Source organism: Ailuropoda melanoleuca, chromosome 8, assembly GCF_002007445.2.
Source record: "Ailuropoda melanoleuca isolate Jingjing chromosome 8, ASM200744v2, whole genome shotgun sequence".
Classification (NCBI taxonomy): domain Eukaryota; kingdom Metazoa; phylum Chordata; class Mammalia; order Carnivora; family Ursidae; genus Ailuropoda; species Ailuropoda melanoleuca.
The window spans coordinates 71,390,683-71,412,887 of NC_048225.1; the positions used below are offsets into that span (position 1 = coordinate 71,390,683).

The window sequence follows — 22,205 nt, forward strand, 5'->3', positions numbered from 1 at the left end:
TAAATGATGACGTTACGGAATGCACTTGTGATGAGCTCCAGGTGGTGTATGAAATAGCTGCATCACTCTATTGAACACCTGAAACTAATATAACACCGTATATTAACTACTCTGAAATTAAAATAAAAATTTAATATTAAAAAATGTTATTTTGTCTTTCCTTGCCAGTTCAAAGGATGGGGACAAGCTCAAAGCCAACTTTTATGGGGCCCTATGCCAAGGTAGGCCATAAAAGAAAGGCTGATAATTTAAAAAGCACACAATTTCAAGTGGATTTCAACTCAAATTCTAGCTTCTAGTGATGCTTGAAGAACATGCTAGATTTATTTCTTTGGCACTAGAAAAAAGCGGGAGAAATTCCATCCTAATTATGAAAAGCTTTACTTGTAACAGTAATTGATTAAAGTAAACAAAACCTTAGTAAAAGGGGCCACAAGTAAAAACATCAACAACATTACATAGAAAAGTACTAAATTTTTTAAGAAGTTATTTTGTACTATACTTAGAGCTAAGAACTATAAAGAATGACCTGTTTATGTTTTGTGAAAACTTTTAATGACATTAGAATCCATGTGGAGAAATACACAAAACCATACATAAAGATTGCCATATGGATCAATTAAAGAAGACCTTGCCTACATTCCTGCTTAACCTTCATCTCAAAACAATTATTTTTATGGCTATAATGAAAAAAATGAGGAAAAAAAATACCTAAATGCTCTGCAAAGCCTTAGCTGATTTCAGGTCTTCCTTGCTTTTCTTTATTTTTTTCTTTCTTTCTTTCTTTCTTTTCTTTTTTTTCTTTCTTTCTCTCTCTCTCTTTCTTTTTTTTTTTCTTGCTCTCATTTCAAGTTTCTTCATACTTGTCTCATTTTATCTTCCAATTACTTTGAGGTAGCAAGATTTATTCTAGAGTTTGTTTTCTAAAACTTGATATTTTTAAGTCACTTTCCCCAGCCTAGTTAAAATTTGTCAATTTTGAAAGGAAAAGCATTTCATTCACTTTGAATCTTGGCACAACATCCTATTACAATTCAATACAAACATGAGACTTGTCATTTTTTTTTGCTTTGTGGCTAAACATAATAAACCTTACAATGGTACTGTAATGAGCAGCAAATTAAGTCCTACCTGTTCTGGGGAGGCATCATTAACTATGTCATCAGGAAATCAACAGTTTTTGGAAGAGAGGCCAAATCACGGGATAGCCTCAAACATCACATATCACCACATATGAGAGGGAGAGCAAGAGAGTGGGAGAGAGAGAGAATGAGCTGAAGAGTGCCAGTATGGGCCAATTTTAATTTACCCACATAAATTCAGCTTTAATAATGGAAATGTCCTCTGCAGCATATCTATGTTCAGCATGTAAGTTAAAAAACACAGAGGTCCTTAATTTTGCTTTTAATGCTCTTTCATACCTGAGGACTTGAGGGAAGAAAAATTATTCTAAGCTTTCATGAAAACAAGCAATAAACCAGTTTATAGTCAAAGTTAAACTAACAGTGGACATCACCTTCATAAACACAGCCAATGTATCCCCTGAGGGAGTCTGGTGACTCTGTCCAAGAGCATTCACCCAAGGCCAGTGGGTTTCTATAGCAGTTTAATTATATTCCCAGGATTTATACTCCTGGAGAGAAAATCACAGTCTATATATCTCTAACCTCTTCATCAAAAGCAAAGAGAAAATGTATAAATTTCTTCAGATGTTAACAGACTTTTGCCTAGTAAAACTATATGTCCTTTAAGTGAAAAATAGCTTACACTTTTGACAATATATTTTAGGGGAAAGTTTTAGCTTAAAAGTTTTCTGAGCTTGAAAAATTATTTATCTCCAGAATTATAATCTGATGTTATGATTATTTGATGGGTAGCCAGAGATACCAGAAAAAATATTTACTCTTTCTCTTATGAAAAATAGAATTTTACTGGTAAATATATGAATTCATAGATTAAGACTTCAATTCTTCTTGAAATCCAAATGGCTACACCATTTTTATATTTCTGCCAGCAGTGTATAAGAGCTCCAATTTCTCCACATCCTCATCATTCTTGTTATGATCTTTATTTTTTTTTAAAGATTTTATTTATTTATGTAACAGAGAGAGACAGCCAGCAAGAGAGGGAACACAAGCAGGGGGAGTGGGAGAGGAAGAAGCAGGCTCCCAGTGGAGGACCGGGATCACGCCCTGAGCCGAAGGCAGACGCTTAACGACTGAGCCACCCAGGTGCCCCTGATCTTTCTTTTTTATTATAACCATCCTAATACATGTGAAATGGTGTTACACTGTGATTTTTTCATTTCCTTAATGCCACTGATGTTGAGCAGCCTTTCATACATGTATTGGCCAGTGGTGTATCTTTGCAGAAATATCTACTCACATCCTTTGACCATTTTTTAATCAGGCTGTTTTCTTAGTATTGAGTTGGAAGAGTTCATTATACATCCGCAATATTAACTCTTTCCAGGTATATATGATTTGCAAATATATTCTCCTAACCTGTGAGTTATCTTTTTAATTTTCTTGATAGCATTGTTTGCAGCACAAATATTGTTCATCTTCCTATTGTATAATTCATTTTTTCTTTTGTCATATGTACTTTTGGAGACATATCTAAAAAAACATTATTTAACCCAATGTCATGAGACTTACTCCTATGTTTTCTTCCGATTTTTCTTTGTTTGTTTTAGCTCTTACACTTAGTCTATGATCATTTTGAGTTAATTTTTGTTCATAGTATGAGGTACAGGTTCAACTCATTTTTTTATATGAATATCCAGTTGTATCAGCACCATTTGTTGAAGACTTCCTTTGCCCTTGAAATGTTTTGGCACCAATGTCAAAAATCAAAACCTAAATGCAAGGATTTATTTCTGGGCCCTTAATTCTATTCCACTGACCAATGTCTATCCATATGACAATGCCACACTGCCTTAATTACTATCTTGGTAATAGCTTTGAAACAACAAGTGTGAGTCCTTCAACTTTGTTATTTTTCTAGATTATTTTGATTATCCTGGGCCTCATATCTTTGCAAATAAATTTTCAAGATCAGCTTGTCAATTTCTTCAACAACAACAACAACACCACAAACAAAAATCTTGGGATATTGCTAGACATTCTGTTGAATCTATAGGTCAGTATTGAGTCTTCCAATCTATGAATATGGTATGCTGTACATTTATTAAGATCTTCCTTTATTTTCCTTCAACAATGTTTTCTAGTTTTCAATTTATAAGTCTTGCACTTCTTTTGTTAAATTTATACTGAGTATTTTACTTTTCCGAGGCTATTGTAAAAAGAATTGTTTTCCTAATTACATTTCACAATGTTAATTGCCAATGTCTAGAAATACAATTGGTTTTGTATATTGATTTTGTATCTTGTGCAATCTCACTGAATTCCTGTTCTAATCATTGTTTTTAGTGGATTCCTTTGGATATTTTATAATAGAGATGTCATCTGTAAGGAGTTTTATTTCTTTCATTGCAATCTGAATGCCATTTTTTTTCCTTACCTAATTACCCAAACCAGAATCTCCATGATATTGTTAAACAGAAGTGGTGAGAAGGGACATTCTTGTCTTCTTTTTTGGTCAGTCTAGCTGAAGGTTTTTCAGTTCTTTTAATCTGACAGAACCAACTTCTGACTTTGTTGATTTTCTCTATTGTTTTTATATTCTCTATTTCATTATTTCCACTCTAGCATTTATTACTTCCTTCTTTCTACTTGCTGGGTTTGGTTTCTTCTTCTTTTTTAGTTTCTTAAGGTGCAAGTTTGGATTATTGATTTCAGATTTTTTTAAGATAGGTATTTTCAGCTATAAATTTCTCTGAGCCCTGCTTTAGTTACAAACCATAAATTTTAGTATGTTATGATTTCATTTATATTCATTTCAAAGTATTCTCTAATTTTTCTTGTGACTTCTTCTTTGAAATATCATGTGGGAGCATACCGTTAAACCTACACATCTGCAAATTCCCTCAAATTTCTCTGTTACTGATTTCTAACCTAATTCCACTGTGATCAGAAAAATAATTTTCCAATAGTTTAAAATTTATTAAGACTTTAATCTCCTCAAATTTATTACGGCTAGTTTTGTGGACATTGCAATGGTCTGTCCCAGAGAATGTTCTGCGTGTGCTTGAGAAATATGCATTTTCTGCTGCTATGGGTGATATGTTCCAGAGATGTCTGGTCTAGCTTGTGTATGCTGTTGTTCAAGTCTTGTCCTTCCATGCTGATCTTCTGCTTAACTTCTATCCATCATGAAAAGTGGGCTACTGAAGTCTCGGAATTTTAACTGATTTCTCCCATTGATTCTGTGAGTTTGTTCTTCATTTATTTTGAGACACTACTGGTAGGTGCATATATGTTTATAACTGCTCTATCTTCCAGATAGATTTAGCTTTTATTACAATGGAACCGCCCCTCTTTATCTCTAATAATTTTTTTAAAGTCTATTTTGTCTTATATAAGTATAGCTATTCCAGCTACTTTTATGGTTAAGGTGGTTATATCTCTACTTTCAACTTATTTATATCCTTAAATCTAAAGTATGCTTCTAGTAATACAATATATACTTGATTGTTTTATGCAATATGACGTCTGCCTTTTGAATGGATTACACAATCCATTCACATTTAATATAATTATCAATATGGTTGAATTTACATCTCCATATTTTTAATTTTTAATATATCTCATCTTTTCTGCTCGTCCATTCTTTCTTTATTACCTTCTTTTGTATTAAAAGGATTAAGTGGATATTTAATTTTTTTGGTCATTTTATTTTATAATTCAGTTTTCTTAGAGGCTCTCAATATATCCTTAATTTATCAGAATCTACCTCAGATTTATACTGACCTAATTCCAAAAACATAGAAACTTTACTCCTCTATAGCTCCATCCACTTCCTTCCCTTTTACACTATTACTGTTATTATTACTGTTACTGTGTGCATGTGTTTTACATATGATACAAATTGTTATAATCATTAGTTTATATAATCTTATATTTTTAAAGAAGTTGAGAGAAGAGGAATATATATTCATAGTTGGTATATTAACCATTTTATTTACCCTTCATTAGTTCATTTTTTCTAATGTCTTTCAGCTAAACTCTTCTTTCTTTTTCTTAATTTAATTAGCCAACATGTAGTACATCATTAGTTTCAGATGTAGTGTTCAATGATTCATCAGTTGCACATAACACCCAGTACTCATCACATCACATGCCCTCCTTAATGCCCATCACCCAGTTGCCCCATCCCCCCAACATCTCCCCTCCAGCAACTCTCAGCTTTTTTCCCAGAGTGAGGAGTCTCTCATGGTTTGTATCCCTGATTTCTTCCCATTCAGTTTTTCCTTCCTTCCCCTATGATCCTCTGCACTATTTCTTATATTTCACATGAGTGAAACCATATGATAATTGTCTTTCTCTGACTGACTTATTTCACTCATCATAATACCCTCCAGTTCCATCCACATCAATGTAAATGGTAGGAATTCATCCTTTCTGATGGCTGAGTAACATTCCATTGTATATATGGACCACATCTTTATCCATTCATCTGTTGAAGGACATCTCAGCTCCTTTTATAGTTTGGCTATTGTGGACATTGCTGCTATGAACATTGGGGCGCAGGTGCCCCTTCATTTCACTACTCATTATTCATTTCCTTCTGTAGCTTTGACTTCGCCTGGTATCATCTCCTTACCCCAATGCAGCTTTGTTTGGTCTCCTTTGCACTGTTACTGTCACATTACATTTCTGTATGTCACAGGCTCAACAATATACATATGCTTATGAAGTTCTTTTAATGTCAGTCAAGTGAATAAAGGAGAAGAAATATACAATTATATTATCACTTGTGTAGATAAAAATTATATCTACCAGTGCTTTTGCATGTATGTACATGATTGCCAATTACTATCTGGTGTCATTTACTTTCAGCCTGAAGAACTCCCTTTAGCATTTCTTGAAAGGTAAATCCGTTGGCAACAAATTCTCTACATTTGTTCATCTGGGTATGTCTTTATTTCACCTTTGTTTAGGAAAAACTGTCTTGCTAGATATGAGATTTGGCATTGATCACTTTCACTTTCAGCACTGTAAGTCACCCTCGTGCCTTCTGGATACCATTCATTCTGATATGTCTGCTGTTATTATTGAGCTTTCCTTGTCTGTGATGAGTTGTTTTTCTCTTACCACTTTCAGGATTTTTTTTCTGTGTCCTTGGCTTTCAATATTTTGACTAAGAGGTATCAGGGTGTGGATCTCTGGGGATTCACTACTTGATGTTTACTGAACTTGGCTGTTTATTAATGTTTTTCATCAAATTTCTGGACACATCTTCAAATATTTTTTTTCCTGCACCTTTCTCTCTCTCCTCTCCTTCTGATACTCACATTTCATTGATATTGGTCACTTAATGGTGTTTCACATTTTCCTGAGATTCTGCCCTTTTTTTTTTCACTTGTTTTTCTCTTTTCTTCAGATTACATAGCCTCTATTGATTTATCTTATGTAGCTGACTTTTTTTTCTGGTACCACAAATCACTTGTCAAACCACATAGTGGGTATTTTTTTTTCATTTTGGTTATCATACTTTTCGACTCCATTTTTTTTTAATAATGTCTCCCTCTTTTTTGATATTCTCAATTTTGTGAAACATTGTCATTATACCTTCCTTTAGTTCTTAGAAATAGTTTCCTTTCATTCTTTGGAGATAGTATGAGTGCTTTGAAGTCTATGTCTGTTAAATACACTATCTGGTCCTTTTTGTATAATGTTCCTACTGCTTGTTTGTCTGTTGTTTTCCTGTATATAGGTCACACTTTGTTATTTCTTCGTAGTAACTGGACATTTCAGATAATATACTGTGGCAACTCTGGATATTGATCTCCCCTTCCTTGCCCAAGGACTTGTTTTTGTTGTTTGCTTGCTTATTTTTACTTGTTGATTTTGGCCTGACCAGTTCTGTGAAACTCTCTGCTACAGCATGTACCCCAATGCTCCCGCACACATTCTTCCCCTGTCGTCTTATCTCGTAGCCTGACTACCTGGGCAACGTGGACTGAACCAAATGTTATACCAAAGTCCCCTAACCACTTAGCATTTTACCCTTAGCAACGGTGTGGGGGGGGGAGGTGCGTGCCTTGCAGGCTCCTATCACAGTTCAGAGTTTATGGATTTTTCCGCACATTCAGCCATGAAGGCACTAGTAACTTGGATTTTCTCTAATTGCATCTGAGAGGGTGTAGCCATGAACATGCACACAGCTTCCAGACTTTCAGGAATGACCGATATTATTTTTGAGTCTGGCTTAGCAGTTGTTCCTGGGTCAAAGTAGCTTATAGTTAAGTCCATGCTTTAGCAAAGGTGTGATTAAGACTCGTGCCAGTGAAGCTTCTTGCACTCAGTTTCGATGAGTCTGTACGAGGTTTGGAGCATGCTTTCGTGGGGTCCCATACCTCGCTCCGCCTGCTTCTGAGTGTGTACAGCCTAGCACAGGTGCACAGCCTTCCTGGTTCCAGAGCTGACTTTGATCCCTCAAGGGCCCTTCTCAGCTTCCTTTCCTTAGTTCCCCACGGTTGCCTGAAATAGAGCTTCTGCAACAATAGACTGGGGAAATTAGGAATGCCAGAGTCCTTCCTCCCCTAAAGTAAAACCATAACCTGAGACGGAGCTGCAGGGAGAGAGAGCTCCATCTTCTCGGCTGTCCATGCCAGGGATAGAGATCCCACAACACAGGGCTAGGGCAGCTGTTAACAGAGTGGGCCGTGGTTCCAATGCCTCACTGAGTCCTGGTATGTTCTCTTAAAAGCCTTTATACCCTCAGGCCAACTGCCAGAGACTTTACATGAATATTTTTGTATTTTTGTTATATTTTCCACAGTTAATTGCTGTTTTGCTGGCAAACAGACCCACCAAACTCCTTGTTCTGTTGATCTAGAAGGCCCACCTCCTTATTAAAGCGATCCTTCAGATAGTTTCTAGTTATAATTAAGTAATTTTAAAAATCCTTATATTAACATTTAACAAAATAAAAGCAGAAATGTTGGAAATCTTCATTATAAACAGTTTTGAAAAAAGAACATAAATTTATATTTCAGTTGAAGCAACAAAAAAAGTTTTAAATAAAAGTATAGAGACATGAATAAGAACTTTATTTTTTTCTTCTAAGTCTGAAACTCGTGCCCTCAAATAATCAGAAACCATTTTCAGCTTAGGTCACACTGAAGTATAGCATGAACTCTCTGACTAGTGTCACCTGTATCACTCCCCACAAGGAAAACATAGGAGCTATCATAATTGCAACTGTGTGAGTCAAATCAGATACAATTCTCTTTGCTCTAGGATAACGGAACACAGAGTTGCTGTCCATGGTAAAGAACGTACATTCCACGGTGTAGTACCCAGACATCAGAAATCAACTTCAGGTCTAATTTATGAAATTCCATTCTCATTCTGATGTCTAATACAAGCTGAAAGACATTTGACAGGAGGACGAGAAGGAAACATAGTCAGCTAAGGGAAACAAACGTCAATGCTCTGCATCCATATTCCTGAAACTGTCAGACAGGAGCTTCTCACGCAGGAGAAAAGGGCAAAGCAGACCAAAAACAACAGCAAAAACCAAAACCCCCCAAAACTCACAGATTTACTATTTTTTTAAGATTTTATTTATCTATTTGACAGAGAGAGAGAGAGAGAGAGAGTGAGCAAGCACAAGCAGGGGGAGCGGGAGAGGGAGAAGCAGGCTCCCCGCTGAGCAGGGAGCTGGATGAGGGGCTCTATCCCAGGACCCTGGGATCATGACCTGAGCTGAAGGCAGACGCTTCACCGACTGAGCCACCCAGGAGCCCCCGGATTTACCATGGTTTAAGTAAGGTTCAGGAAATCTGTGCTCATGGTGCTATTTTTAAGATTCATCCCCTAACCCTCTGTACATATCTAAACAAAATAAAGTCAAGGCCTCCTTCAAGCCTTCTCTCTCCTACACAGCCTCATGCTAAGTCCAGCCAGTATGCCCTGTTCAACTCCCCTGACTACCCACAGCACTGCCTATTTTAGTAGCTAGTGTGAAAGCTGAAGAGTAATTCAAGTTTACTCATCTCTCATGGAGACAGTAATAAATTAACCCCCCAGAAAACCTCCCTGGCCTAGCAGCCTCTCTTCTTTACTATATTCCCGACTGAAATGGATAAACCCTGTTCTCCTCAGGCCAAGATCGGGTGCTCCCTCTCTTTAGTTTTCCAGGGCAGTAGTTGTCCCGTTCTGTATTAGCAGTACTGAGAAAATGCTCTCCCATGACCTGCTTTAAATTATAGAATTTAGACTCTGTAAATGCAAAAATGTTTCCTTACTTTTGCAAGGATGACTTTCAGTTTTCACAGATAATCACAGTAATGTAATGAATTGTAAATGAATTTTCCAAACAACCATTTCTTCAACGCCTATGGATCATGGTAAACAGAACATCTCAGGCATTAAATATCAATATCCCTTTCTTATACATCTAGTGCAAAAGAATCTTAGTATCTATCATTATAGTATATGAATATAAAGTCCAAAAGAATTAACTTTCAGCATCATGATTAAGTTTTGTGTAATTTTAGTGCATAATTAATCAAAACATAATTTTCCTAATATATGATCTAGCAAGGTCAAGGACCATTAGCCTAATTATACTTCCTTTTTATTATGCCAGTAGGTTTTTTTTTTTTCTTTTTTCTTTTTTTTGCCATTTACTCAGAAGTATAAAAACAATTTTTTGGCTGAAAGAAAATTTAAAAATAGAGGTTATTATTTTTGCATTCTTTGAATTGATTGGGTATGCTCTACAAATAGTTTTGGGAATAGCATCTTCAAAAAATAATAAAACTTTCAACATCTAAAACAAATCCAGATTCCACAAAACCTATGTTTGTCTAATTATAGCTTTGTATTTTGATGTGGTTTTCTATGTAAATACATTTTAAGGCTTGCAATAGGAATGTATTCTATTAAAAACAGATGTTATGCTGAAAGTTACAAAGTACCAAATGCTTATTATGTATCCCCAAAACAAATCTAAATTGTCTTATATTTCATGTTTCAGACATTATTTTAGGTCTTCAGTCTAGATGACCAATATAACTGTCCAAATCAACCAAAACACACCCTTGCCAGAAGCAATAGGAAAACTTGACATCAATAAAAAAATGAGACTTCCGCTACTCAGATTATCATCCAGCCTACACTGAAATATCCAGTGATAATAGTAAAACATTTGCAATAAATAGAGAATCATGAGTAAAATACATACCCCTTTTTTCTTTTCACACGGGCCAGTAATAAACCAGCAGACAATACTTGAAGTATAGCACAGACAATTTCCCAATGCCTGATAATGGCAATTACTATTTCACGTAAGAATGTCTGAAAGTATTACATTATACACTTCTGTATAGGAACATCTGGATAATGAATGCTTCTTTTCCCATCGTTATTATGGGTTTTTACAATACACACAAAAACAGCCTTTTTAGAGGTTAGGTCAGCAAACACAATGGAAAGATTGAACAGGATACCAAAGGTCTAATTTCTTAACATTTATATCTGTATTAAATGGGAATTCTAACAAATCCTGTTACTACCTCCCCTTATAATAAGTAGCAGATTTAACTATCTATTTTTCTAACCATATTTCCAGAGGCTAAAAGCCCAACAAATATTTAACTATCATGACTTGTTTTTCTCTCCCATTCTCCAGGCAGAGCATTTTAATCTGATAAATAGAAGAAACCCAGAAAGAGAGCCATTTGTGTTGCATTAAATGGCTGTACAAATGTCAGTTTATTTTAAAAGAGAAGAGAGATTCTTCTTATTCACTCTTGTTAACTTCTGTGTGTAAATTTGCGTTGTGGGTAGCATGTTCTTTTAGAGATTTTCTAAGTATGTTAGACTTTATTTACTTAAGGCATATTTTATAGAGATGGCTCCTTTTTGTGTCACGGAAGGAATCAAAAGGAATCACTTGACCTGTGGTGAGTCCTGTAAGGACTCACACAGCCACACAGGCAGATGGCCCTCGTTCTTAGTGTTTGCAGAAGCTACGTGCCTCAAGTTCACGTCTCTCAGATAAACTTCTATTTAACTGGGCAGATGCCATGCTTGCTGGCGTCACAGTTTATGTACTTGTCAAAATCTGTTAGAACATGGAAAACGCTTTCAAAGTATCTTCACATACAACTTCACAAGTAACTTGTCATTTAAACATTGAGAACATAAAAAGATCAATACAATTCAAATTATTTTCTAGAACTATCGATTCTGGCCTCCAGGTAAATAAAACAGTGCACTCACACTTACATACAATACTTCACATCCACACTCATTACTTAATGATCAAGAGCTTCAGGCTCTGGAGCCAGATGGCTGGACTTTGAACCTGAGCTCGGCCCCTTACTAGCCTGAAACATTATTTAGTCCCTCTACACCTCAGTTTTCTGTACTGCATACTGGTGATAACGATGTCTACCTCATAGGATGAGGGGGGTTAAGTGAGTTAATATAAGCAGAATGATAAAAACGACTGGCATGTGGTACATGACGCACTGTATGCCTTGTGGTTTCCAGGGTTCTTGCTGTCACAATCAGCAGTAGTATTACTACTGCTTTGCCGTGTTTACCAAAATATAATTGTTTAAGACCTCGTCTGACACAGGATTAACTAGAAGCGTCTCTGTGAGGAAGCTCTATCAACGCTCACTATTCTGGTCATAAACTCCGGTTAAACTCAACCTTTCGTGGAACACAGAAGACCCGGGGGTGACTTGAGACTGTATCAATGTAATGTTCCTGGATCACCCCAGCAACGGAGAGGAGATTGGGCTAGATGTTTACTAGTTCTAGAGCATTCCTTAATGATGGGCAAGTGTGTATGCACATGCACATGTAAACACAGGCTTCATAAAACACTGGTTTTTCTATTTTCCTCCTGATTCCTTATGAAACTGGGTTATTGTTGTTAAGTTAGCAGGTTGATGTTTAATTATGATGTATAAGCGTTACACTCATTTGGTTAAAAACTATGTCAAATCATAGTCTGATAAACACATATACCCTCTCAGCTAATCTCCTTATGTTTTGAATATTTTAAAGAATAAATGAAGAAGTCATCACAGAAACATATATATTCCATGAAAAAAAAATAAGAAATGCTTTGTTTTAGGTTCCTTGAGGAAAGGGGGTTTAGAAACACAAGATATCCATCATTACTACTAGACTACATGTCCAGAGAGTAACCCTCTTTCTCCTCATGCCAGACGGCAATGTGCCCACCTAAAGAATCTTCTATCACGCTGAAAACGTCTCTTCTGAGTGAGTAAAAACAGTCCAGGCACCTCATTAAATACCAGTGCATTTGACCACGGCCTTACTTTCAAGAAGAAGACAGATCACAGAAAAATTATTTGGCTATTTTTAAATATTTAAAGAAAAACAGAACTTCTAGCTTCCTTTGTATATACGAAGAATTGCTTGAAATACCCCCATAAACATATGTCAGAGCATTAAAGGCTGTTCATTTCACTGGACATGAATCATGAGGTACCAGGATGTCTGCACATACAATCAGTATACATTTCCCATAAAAAGGGGACATTTGCATGCATCCTGAACATATATTTTCCTTAAACAAAATTTTAGATGTCTCAAGTAGATGGAATGAATAGATTGTTCTTCCAAATACAACAAAGTTAAATAAAACTAAGTCTCTTCAGCAATATATCACTTTGCAGATTTTTCTCTCTCCAACATACAGAAAAAAGAGAAAAAAAGAAAAGAAAAGAAAAAAAAAAAAAACACAGAAAACTTGTCCCTCCAAAACCAAACCTGAAGTGCAGAGCTCAGTTTTAAAAGCCAGACCAAGAGGACGCAGAAAAAGACTAGCAGGAGCCATGACGGAGACTATGCCACTAACCCTGCTTGAAGCTGAAGGTCAAAAGGAGCACCACCATCAACGAGGGCTGACTAGGACATTGGCACAGTCTCTTACCCCCAGGCTGTGAGATGCCTTAATGACAGAGTAAGGTGGTCATGTCGAGATGATGTGCAGGACAGATGAACTGTCCATCTGCCATCTGATGCCAACTAGTTGAGTTTCAAGGTTGATGACTTGAACATAAATCCTATTTCAGTAAGCTAAAAACTGAATATTGTGTCAAATAAGTCACGAAATCCTGGTAACTGGTAACATATGAAGCATCTTCCTCATCTGTGTTCACTCGACAGAAAAAAATGGTGATGGAAGATGAGGAAGGCATCATTTGCCCTTCTGATCATTTCATCCCTAGACAAGAGACATCCTGTGTCACATCTGCCCACTTGCCAAGTGACAGTCCTGGCTGCTTCACTGGCCTTGATATGTGGACTCTGCCCATACTCCTCGCCCAGTTTCCCACCTCTGACCAGTCCACGACAGGAGGTATGATTCAGACTAAGTGCGCTATATACAAATGTACTGTGAACAAGATTTTTTTTAAATATTTATTTCTGCCAGAGAAAATGTGATTTTCCATTTACCTTTATTCCTCTTAGCACTGCCACTTTGGCCATACTGATTATTATGAGATGAAGGATTTTCTGGTCTTTAATCATTACTAGGCATAGTCACTGATATTTATAAGGTCCTCCTCCCTCAGTCAGCTGGTTTATTTTTAAACAAAATTTTATTCAGTGCCTACAATATGCCAGGTACTGTCCAATTTACCATAGTCCCTGACCTAAGGTCACTAGGGACCAGCTTTACTACTACAATAAATGATTCTGAAAATACAACTGGATACTGCTTAGGTTTGCATCACTTTCAGAATAACAGAAATGCCTGGGGTGAGCTGCATATCCACTCAACTAGAGGTCCAAGTGTGCTAGCTGGGCCATTCTAATCCACCCTTCCCTGGTATCCATACGATGGGAGTTGTCTGCTCTGAAATAAACATCAATGGGAACAACTCTGGGTCACATTTCTAGCTACAGCTTCCAGGTCAGAGGCAAACATTCCATTGGTTACCACTCATCTGGGGAGAACAGTCCAGGAGAACAATGGGAACTTGGGGTCTCATTTTTCCCTCTCACTGCCCCCCAAGACTGAGGTGCCCACCCTTCTCTTACTTCCATAAACTTTTTCACCCACCCAGCAAAATTAAGAAATGTAGCCACTCCCCATTTCAGGGTGAAGGATGGATACCAATAGTAATACCTTCTACCTGGAGCTCATTATTGTAGAGCATTACTATACTTTCCTGAATGACACCCAGGAGAAATTTACAATAACGTTTCATGATCAAGTCCACTGGGTGGATCAGTTGGGAAATGTTTCTTGGAAATTTTTTTCTCCAAATGCTCTATTCTTTTTCTATCTCAGGTGTCGCAAGCTAGATCCTTTGATCTAACACCGAATAGAGATATTGGTATTAGATATAAGACTCTTCCATATGTCAAGTACAGTGTGATTGTTCAGTTGGAGTCTAAAGAGTGTCCAATTCCACAAAATACCAAACACATTATAGATTACTAAGGACTGGGCTTCTTACTTCCTTATTTTTCTTTGCCCACTTTTGCCTTTCTTTCCATCTGTACTAGTTCTCAGATGAATTTCAATCAATTGACAGTTTATTTCTAGACAACTAATTCTGGAAACAAGCAATAGCTAAAATTTTGGAAATATGCATCCTGAGGCTACAAATAAAATCATCAGGACATTATCACTTAATAGAGACAATTATTTGTTGCTCTATCTGGGATAGTCTTACTTAACCACATGTCCTCAAATTCTAACCTCTACTATCTGATTAAGGACTATGGAGTTTACACACCCTAGAAAACAATTTCTTTCTTTTTTTATTTAAGATTTTATTGATTTATTAGTCAGAGAGAGTGAGAAAGAGAGAGAGAGAGAGAACAAGCAGAGGGAGTGGCAGGCAGAGGGAGAGGGAGAAACAGGCTCCCTACTGAGCAGGGAGCCTGATGCAGGGCTCAATCCCAGGACCCCAGGATCATGACCTGCACCAAAGGCAGACTTTAACTGATGGAGCCACCCAGGCGTTCCCATTCTTTTTCTAATGAAAGTTCATACTTAGGCCCAAAATACTGTCCAATCTCAGGGAACACACAAGTACTCACTTGTTTAGCCTTGGTCTTTGTGATGGTGTCAGAAATAGGTTTTTTCCTCTCCTTCACAGCAGTTTTAGAAAATAATTCCTCAAATTCATGACAATCTATGCATGGCTCTTCAATTTTTTCCCAAATAAGTGAAGCACTGGAGTCTCTAAAGTTAAGCAAAAGACCAATGAAATAGCCATCAAACCAAACTATAAGATAGCATCATAAGCATAAACAAAAATGAAGAACAGAAAGAAAGAAGGGCAAGAAAGAAAAAAGGATGAGAGGAAGTCAGGAAGGAAAGAAGTACAGAAGGAAGGGAAGACAAGGCAAAAGGGGGGAAGGAGGGCAAGAGGAAGGCGACAGGAGGAAAGAATACTCTTTTTTTTTTAAGACTACCATTTGTTTTATCAACTTGATGAGAAAGTTAAAATACCATCAATACAGAATGAAACCTTTGTCTAGAAAAAATATTCTCCAGTACTTCTTAGTTATCAAGCAAGTCACTGTAGAAAACTGTAGAAGAAAAACCCCTCTCAGTATCAGCTAGAAAGGCAGGAATGTTTGATATCTCACAAGTCCAACCACACTCATCAGCTTTGTGGGTTATGCATGGGTTTAAAAAAGGAATTGCTTTATGACCCAAAGTGGCACCCTCCATCTCTCTACCACTCCCCTTCACCCCACTTTTATGTGACTTCAATGACTGTGGATTCAAGTCATACCACCTAAAAAAGAATAGATCTTTTTCTTTTTTTTTAAGCAAAGGAACAACAAAATAAAATAACTTCATATAAGATATCTGGATAAAATGAGTTTGGAGCATGGTTTTGAAATGGTGCATGAGTGTATATAAGAGACATGGCAGGGGCGCCTGGGTGGCACAGCGGTTGGGCGTCTGCCTTCAGCTCAGGGCGTGATCCCGGCGTTGTGGGATCGAGCCCCACATCAGGCTCCTCTGCTATGAGCCTGCTTCTTCCTCTCCCACTCCCCCTGCTTGTGTTCCCTCTCTCGCTGGCTCTCTCTATCTCTGTCAAATAAATAAATAAAATCTTTAAAAAAAAAAAAAAAGAGAGACATGGCAATCATACAAAGAATGAGCTGCAAAGTTAGAAGTAACCAAACTATATAGATTCTTCTCCCCTAATGTGGTTCAGTGAAGAGAAAATTAGTTTTAACAGATGAGAAGGAAGCCTGGTAAATACCCTATTCTAAATGCGTGCCACATCATATAAAAAAATATTCAAGGAATCATGAAAAGTTAGAACAAGGAAGTCCAGTGAAGTTTAAGGAGTATGTTTTGTCTGCTGCTGACACATTTCTCAGCCGTGTGTCATAGCACTGTCCCAGGGATCAGGGGACATCAGCCATGGACTATGCATGGATAAGTAATATGCCACCAGCATACCTGGTGGGAAACATCCTTTTATAAATGTCATTCCCAAGTATGATTTTATGACTTCACACTGTGTCACCAATTATCTATAGAAATGCCAGGAAATTCCCAAAACTAAAGGATTTCACATGTGGCATGTGGATATGCATATTTTTGCATAGCACATCCTTGAAGATAAAGACCACTGCAAACAAAATGGAATAGTAAAACAGACTGTGCCTTCAAAAAGATGCCAAAGATACCCTCAAGAGTCAGTCTGTCTTAAGGATTTGACTTATATTTGTAAGCTATTTGTTGGAGTGAGGTTCTGGAACTAGGCAATGCAGTATGTATGCTAAAAAAAATATATATTCCTCCATTTTTACAAGACTGATCAGTAATTACACATATACCTACATTTTATACATTGATACACATATGTCATTTGGTTTATACCTCTGACACTTCTAGAGAAAAGCCTAAAATTTTAAATAACAGATGCTTCACTAAATATTAATGTAAAAAATTCTACAGACAAGTTTCAGGACAGTATTTGAAAATACATTAAATTGTAATTTCCCCAAGAGTTTTAAAGGCAAACATTCCCTCATATTGACAAACTGCAAAGATGAGCTCCAATTCATGTTACCTTTTACTATGCAGTTGAATTCTCGTCCAGTACAGAGGCTTCATGGGCCGACAAGGCTCTACTGGCTGCTTTCTACTCCCTCTGTCTTGGTTCAGCCCTAATCCAAACAAGCCAGCTGGCAACGGAGGAGGAAGAAAGCCACACACTTGTGGTGCTGATAAAGTGCTGCTTCCAACTTGAGCGGGGAGTGGAGGGCCAGATCCAGGAAGCATAGGGGGTGGGGGAATGCCTGTTCCAGAAGTGGGAGGGGGAGCTGGAGCAGATGGAATCCCCATACCCAGCAAAAGGGGCAGGAGGTATCCCCACTACAGGAAGAGGGGGGGGAGGAGGTATTCCCACTCCAGGAAGAGGGGGGGCAGGAGGTATTCCCATACCGGGAAGGGGAGGGGCAGGAGGTATTCCCTCACCTGGCAGGGGAGGGGCAGGAGGTATTCCCTCACCTGGCAGGGGAGGGGCAGGAGGTATCCCCACTACAGGAAGAGAAGGTGGGGGAGGTATAACCTCACCAGGCAAAGGAGGGGGAGGGGGTGGTAGCATTTCTGTACCAGGCAGAGGAGGAGGTGGGGGGATGGCTGTACTGGGCACAGCAGGCCCTGTTGTGCCAGGCAGAGGAGGAGGTGGGGGAACCAGCACGCCTGCTGCAGGCCCGGGGCTGGAGGACTCTGTACAAGGCAGAGGTGCTGAGGGTTGGACGCTGTGGCTGTTTTCAAAGGAAGAGAAAACAGAGTGTTGATGGCTGGTTTCAAACTCCGTATGAAGAGAAGGATGGGAAGGTTGTGACCCGGCCTGTCTTTGACTGTCAGACCACGGAAGGGACGGAGGTGGTGGAGGCAAAGTGGGCTGATGTGTGTCGAGCTGGACTGATATTCGCCTTGGAGACACAATCAAAGAAATCTCTGAGCAGAATTTTGTCTGAGGTCCAGAAGGTGAGGAGGGCATAGCGGAGTCTGCGCTTTCGGGCCCAGGTGGGCAGGGAGGACACGTTGGCAGTGCATTAACAGAAGGCAGTGTTGGTATCCCACCCTCTTCTGTCGGTGACGTCTGGATTGACTTCGCCTGTAAAATCCTCTGATGGCATACATCCTTTTCTCCTAACCTGAGAGCTTCAAGACAGACACCTTCTACGGGTGCCACTCCATTCTGAGCCCCATGACGGCTGCTGGCCGCCTCCGCGTCCAGGGCAGGATACTGCTTCTCCAGCTCAGCTATTTTTGTCCTCAGATCCTCGATGGTCTGTTCCAGTTGCTGAATTACAGTGGCCTGTCCTTCAGACTTCCTGTCAAAGACTTCCTGAAGGGCAACAAAGTTAAATATAGTTAAACAAAAAATAAGGATAAAAAAATATTAAAATAATAAAATAATTTTAAAACTTGCGAAATATGTTTGTTGTAATACGTCCAGAAAGATCCCTCTATAGAAAGATACTGTTAGTATTTCTATGTATCCCCTCCTTTTCACCCTTGGACTTCAAAGTGGTCAACACACATTACCATAAAGTCCAAAAGCCCTTGTTTGTCTAATCTTTAAATGGTATCACTGAAGACAAGTAGACCACTGAGAATAGGGGAAAAAAATTCTGAGTAACAAAACAATTTATTTCCAAGACAGCCTCCTCTCATACCTGCCCAGTAACCTTGCTCTTAAGATGTTACCTAAAGACATTTTAAATCCTCAATTTTAAAAAATTATCACTACCTTTTAAAGGTAGTCACTGAGAGAGTCTCCAATAAGATTATTTGAAATAGCTTCGACATCCATATGCACATGTATCATTCCACTTACATCATGTTTACTGTAAGTTTAATCTTTTACCAAAGGCATTTCAGAAAGTGATACCTACAACTGCACAATTTATAAAGACGTCTGATAACAACTGTGCTAATGTATGGGTCACCCTCACCTCTAAATGGTGTCTTCCTTTCCCAAGGCATAGAATCAACCAGAAATCCTTTAAGAAAAAGAAAATGCTTTGGGGTCAAAAAAGGGGAAAGCCCCATGGATAAATTAAATATGAATAATGGATGAACAAAATGAAAAGAGAAGAGCAAGCCATGGGTAAAGAAGAGAGTAGGAAAAAAGGAATAGGAGAAGGTAAAAGGACAAACTCCAGCTGTGTGAAGCTGCAACGCCCGCCAACTGCTCATGCAGACGTGGATTTGCTCATTCAAGGCTGGAATACAAGGCAAAGAGAATGTGGAAGAGTTCTCCTACTGAGAGCTGTTTCCCCAGAGTGTCCCAGGGCTTTCCATACAGGATCCCAGTAGGAGCCTCCATTAAGAGCTATAGTCCACAGACACACCCATCTATTACCTTCCCCACATGGGAGCCTGAAGCTGCCATTCCAGGCCCACTCTTTACAAATAATGGAAGAATAATTAAGAGATAATACCAAGATTATGTTAAGTGTAAAACTAAACTCATATCCTGGTTGCCCAAGGTTAAACTCTGGATCCAAGAAAAATCTCCACAAAATAAAAAATAAACTTTTTATTTCCCCTTTATTAAATCCAAAACAAATACTGAACCCATCTGCAATGGAAAACCTGCAGATGAACAAGAGAGAAATGTTCTTTCTGTAAATGTATTTACAATATTTACTATAAATGAAGTATTTTTGGTGCTATGTGTATATTTGTTAAAAATATTCAGAGCTAGTTCCCCATCCCTCCCATGGGGAGTAAAGAATGTATAAACTTAAGAGTCTTAATACTAACTCCTGTTACTTCTTCCCTGGAAACTCTATTTTTTTCCTGCAACATTTAACTTACTTTAGATCAGTTATGATGCTTGTTGAGAATGAAAGAGAACCTGTAACTTCAGAAGCATGGTCCTTACACAAGATGCTTTATTTCCCTATTGTCATATAATGCCACATGGTCCTTACTATGGAAGAAAACTGAAAAGGAAACTAACTTACTTTTCAACTAATAAAGGAATGTAATTCACTTTAAATAGTTAGGCAAAAATTTGAGAGGCACTTTTTATTTATTTGTAAATACCAATATTCATATATATATGCATATAAAAATATATTTAGGTACTTGTTGCTATTTTTCATCAATGTCTACACAAAAGACTAAAGTATTACAATACATAATTTGAGAAATCGTTCCATATATTTTCTAAATAGTCCATGGTAAAAAAAAAATAACTATAATAAACAATACCTTTTTTGACTACTGTACTTCATTCCACTTTCTAATTATGATGCTAGTGATTATAAGAACAAACCAAAAGCCAAAAGACTAGCTCCCAAATTAATCCCAATACAACATATAATTACTCAGTACGTCTTCGTTACCCTGGATTAGTAAAATGTATAGATTATTTTCATTTCTCCAGGGTAACCGTAAAAGTAAGAAGATTAGGTGATGAAAGGCACACATGAAGTAAATTCTGGAAGAGCTTTCTAAACTTGTTTCTTAAATGATATTACTGAGGCTAGCTCTTTTTCATCATAGATTTGAATATAATGAAAACACCATATGACCTCTTCTTCATAAGGCCTTTACTCTCAGGAGCAGGAAACATAATAGACTTTCCTAAGACAGAGAAGAAGACAGAGCCTTAGACAAAATGCCAAGATGGAGGAATTCATCCCAAATGATAAGGTCACAGCCAGAGATCTAACTGAAACAGATATAAGTAATATGCCTGATGGAGACTTTAAACAACAAACATAAGGATACTCACTGGGCTTGAGAAAAGCATGGAAGACTTTGGGGAAACATGCAGAGATAAAAGAGTTAAAAAACAATCAGTCAGAAATGACAAATGAAATAAGTGATTTTCCAAACAGACTGAATGTAAGGAACACAAGAACAGAAGCAGCAGAGGACTGAGTAAGTGATGCAGGAGACAAAATAATGAAAAATAATGACGCTGGAGAAAAGAGAAAGAAGAATTATGGAGCACAAAAATAGACGTAGGGAGCTCAGTGACCCCCATCAAACATAATAACAGTCATATCATAAAAGTCCCAGAAGACAAAGAGACAAAAAAGGGGGGAGAAAATTTATTTGAGGAATTCATAGTTGAAAATTTCCCTAATCTGGGGAAGGAATATAATGAAAGCAATATAAAAGTAAAGGGCATGAAGAGAAGGAAGAGAAATAAGAGGAGGAATTAATCCTAAATCATAATAGCCTATCCCAATAGCAAGGATTACCTTCTTTCTACATGGATTTATGCTCCCACTTTTACAAGCCAAGGGCTCCAACACAGCACTCAAAGCCAATGATCGTAGAGGATCATAGTACCAGTGACTGGAGAGATCCTGAGATTTTCAGCCTTTCTAATTACTCATACAGCCAGCAGGAAAAAGGCAAAAGAGTATCCCATTACACATGATATACCAGGAAAAGACTTCTTAAATGGAATCAAGACAATTTGGCAGTTATTGTGGATTGACTTTCCCAACCTCCAGCTCCCTCTCCTTCTACGTGCAGAGTGGGAAGAAAACTACATTTACAGACCCCCTTGCAGTTACATGCATCCAACTAGATGCAGTTGCACAGAGATTTAGAAAGTGGAATGAGATAGGAGCCATGCTCCAGTGTCCTTCACTGTTCTGTTAGTGATCAAGAGCTGCTAGCCGGAAGCTGCTCTGGAACATTCCACTGTCCACGCTCCAGTTTCCAATGGTAGCCTCAAAGGTTTTAGCTTCCCTGGTATACCAGCTGTATATGATCCCTTTGAAAAGTTTCAACCTAGAAGTTGATCTTTCAAACTTTCTAGCCTTTTCATGAAAAAGTTAACTTCATATAGTAAACCCTTCTGTTTAATATATCCAGTATGGTTTCTGGTTCCTCAATAAAGCCTGACTGATATAACCATGTACCAATATTTCAGAATAAAATGTGAAGGGAAAAAAAGGCCCTTCCTGTAAGCAACCTGAGGTAATCTCTAAAAATGGTTCACTATTCACTTGATCCAGAAAATCTAACGTCATGCAAATCAAGAAGTTCAAATTTTCATGTTCACTTTAAGAACACTAGTGAAACCACCCAGGGTGTGCATATGGGAA

General features: G+C 37.8%; 1 protein-coding gene across 1 annotated transcript in view; it reads right to left on the reverse strand.

The window, feature by feature from the left end:
• Nucleotides 1–22,205, reverse strand: part of FMN2 (formin 2) — a 376,980-nt gene that overhangs the window by 238,544 nt on the left and 116,231 nt on the right. Inside the window, 3 exon segments of the mRNA XM_034667639.1 lie at nt 15,177–15,321; nt 17,180–17,464; nt 17,466–18,469. Coding sequence (XP_034523530.1) covers nt 15,177–15,321; nt 17,180–17,464; nt 17,466–18,469 — 1,434 coding nt within the window.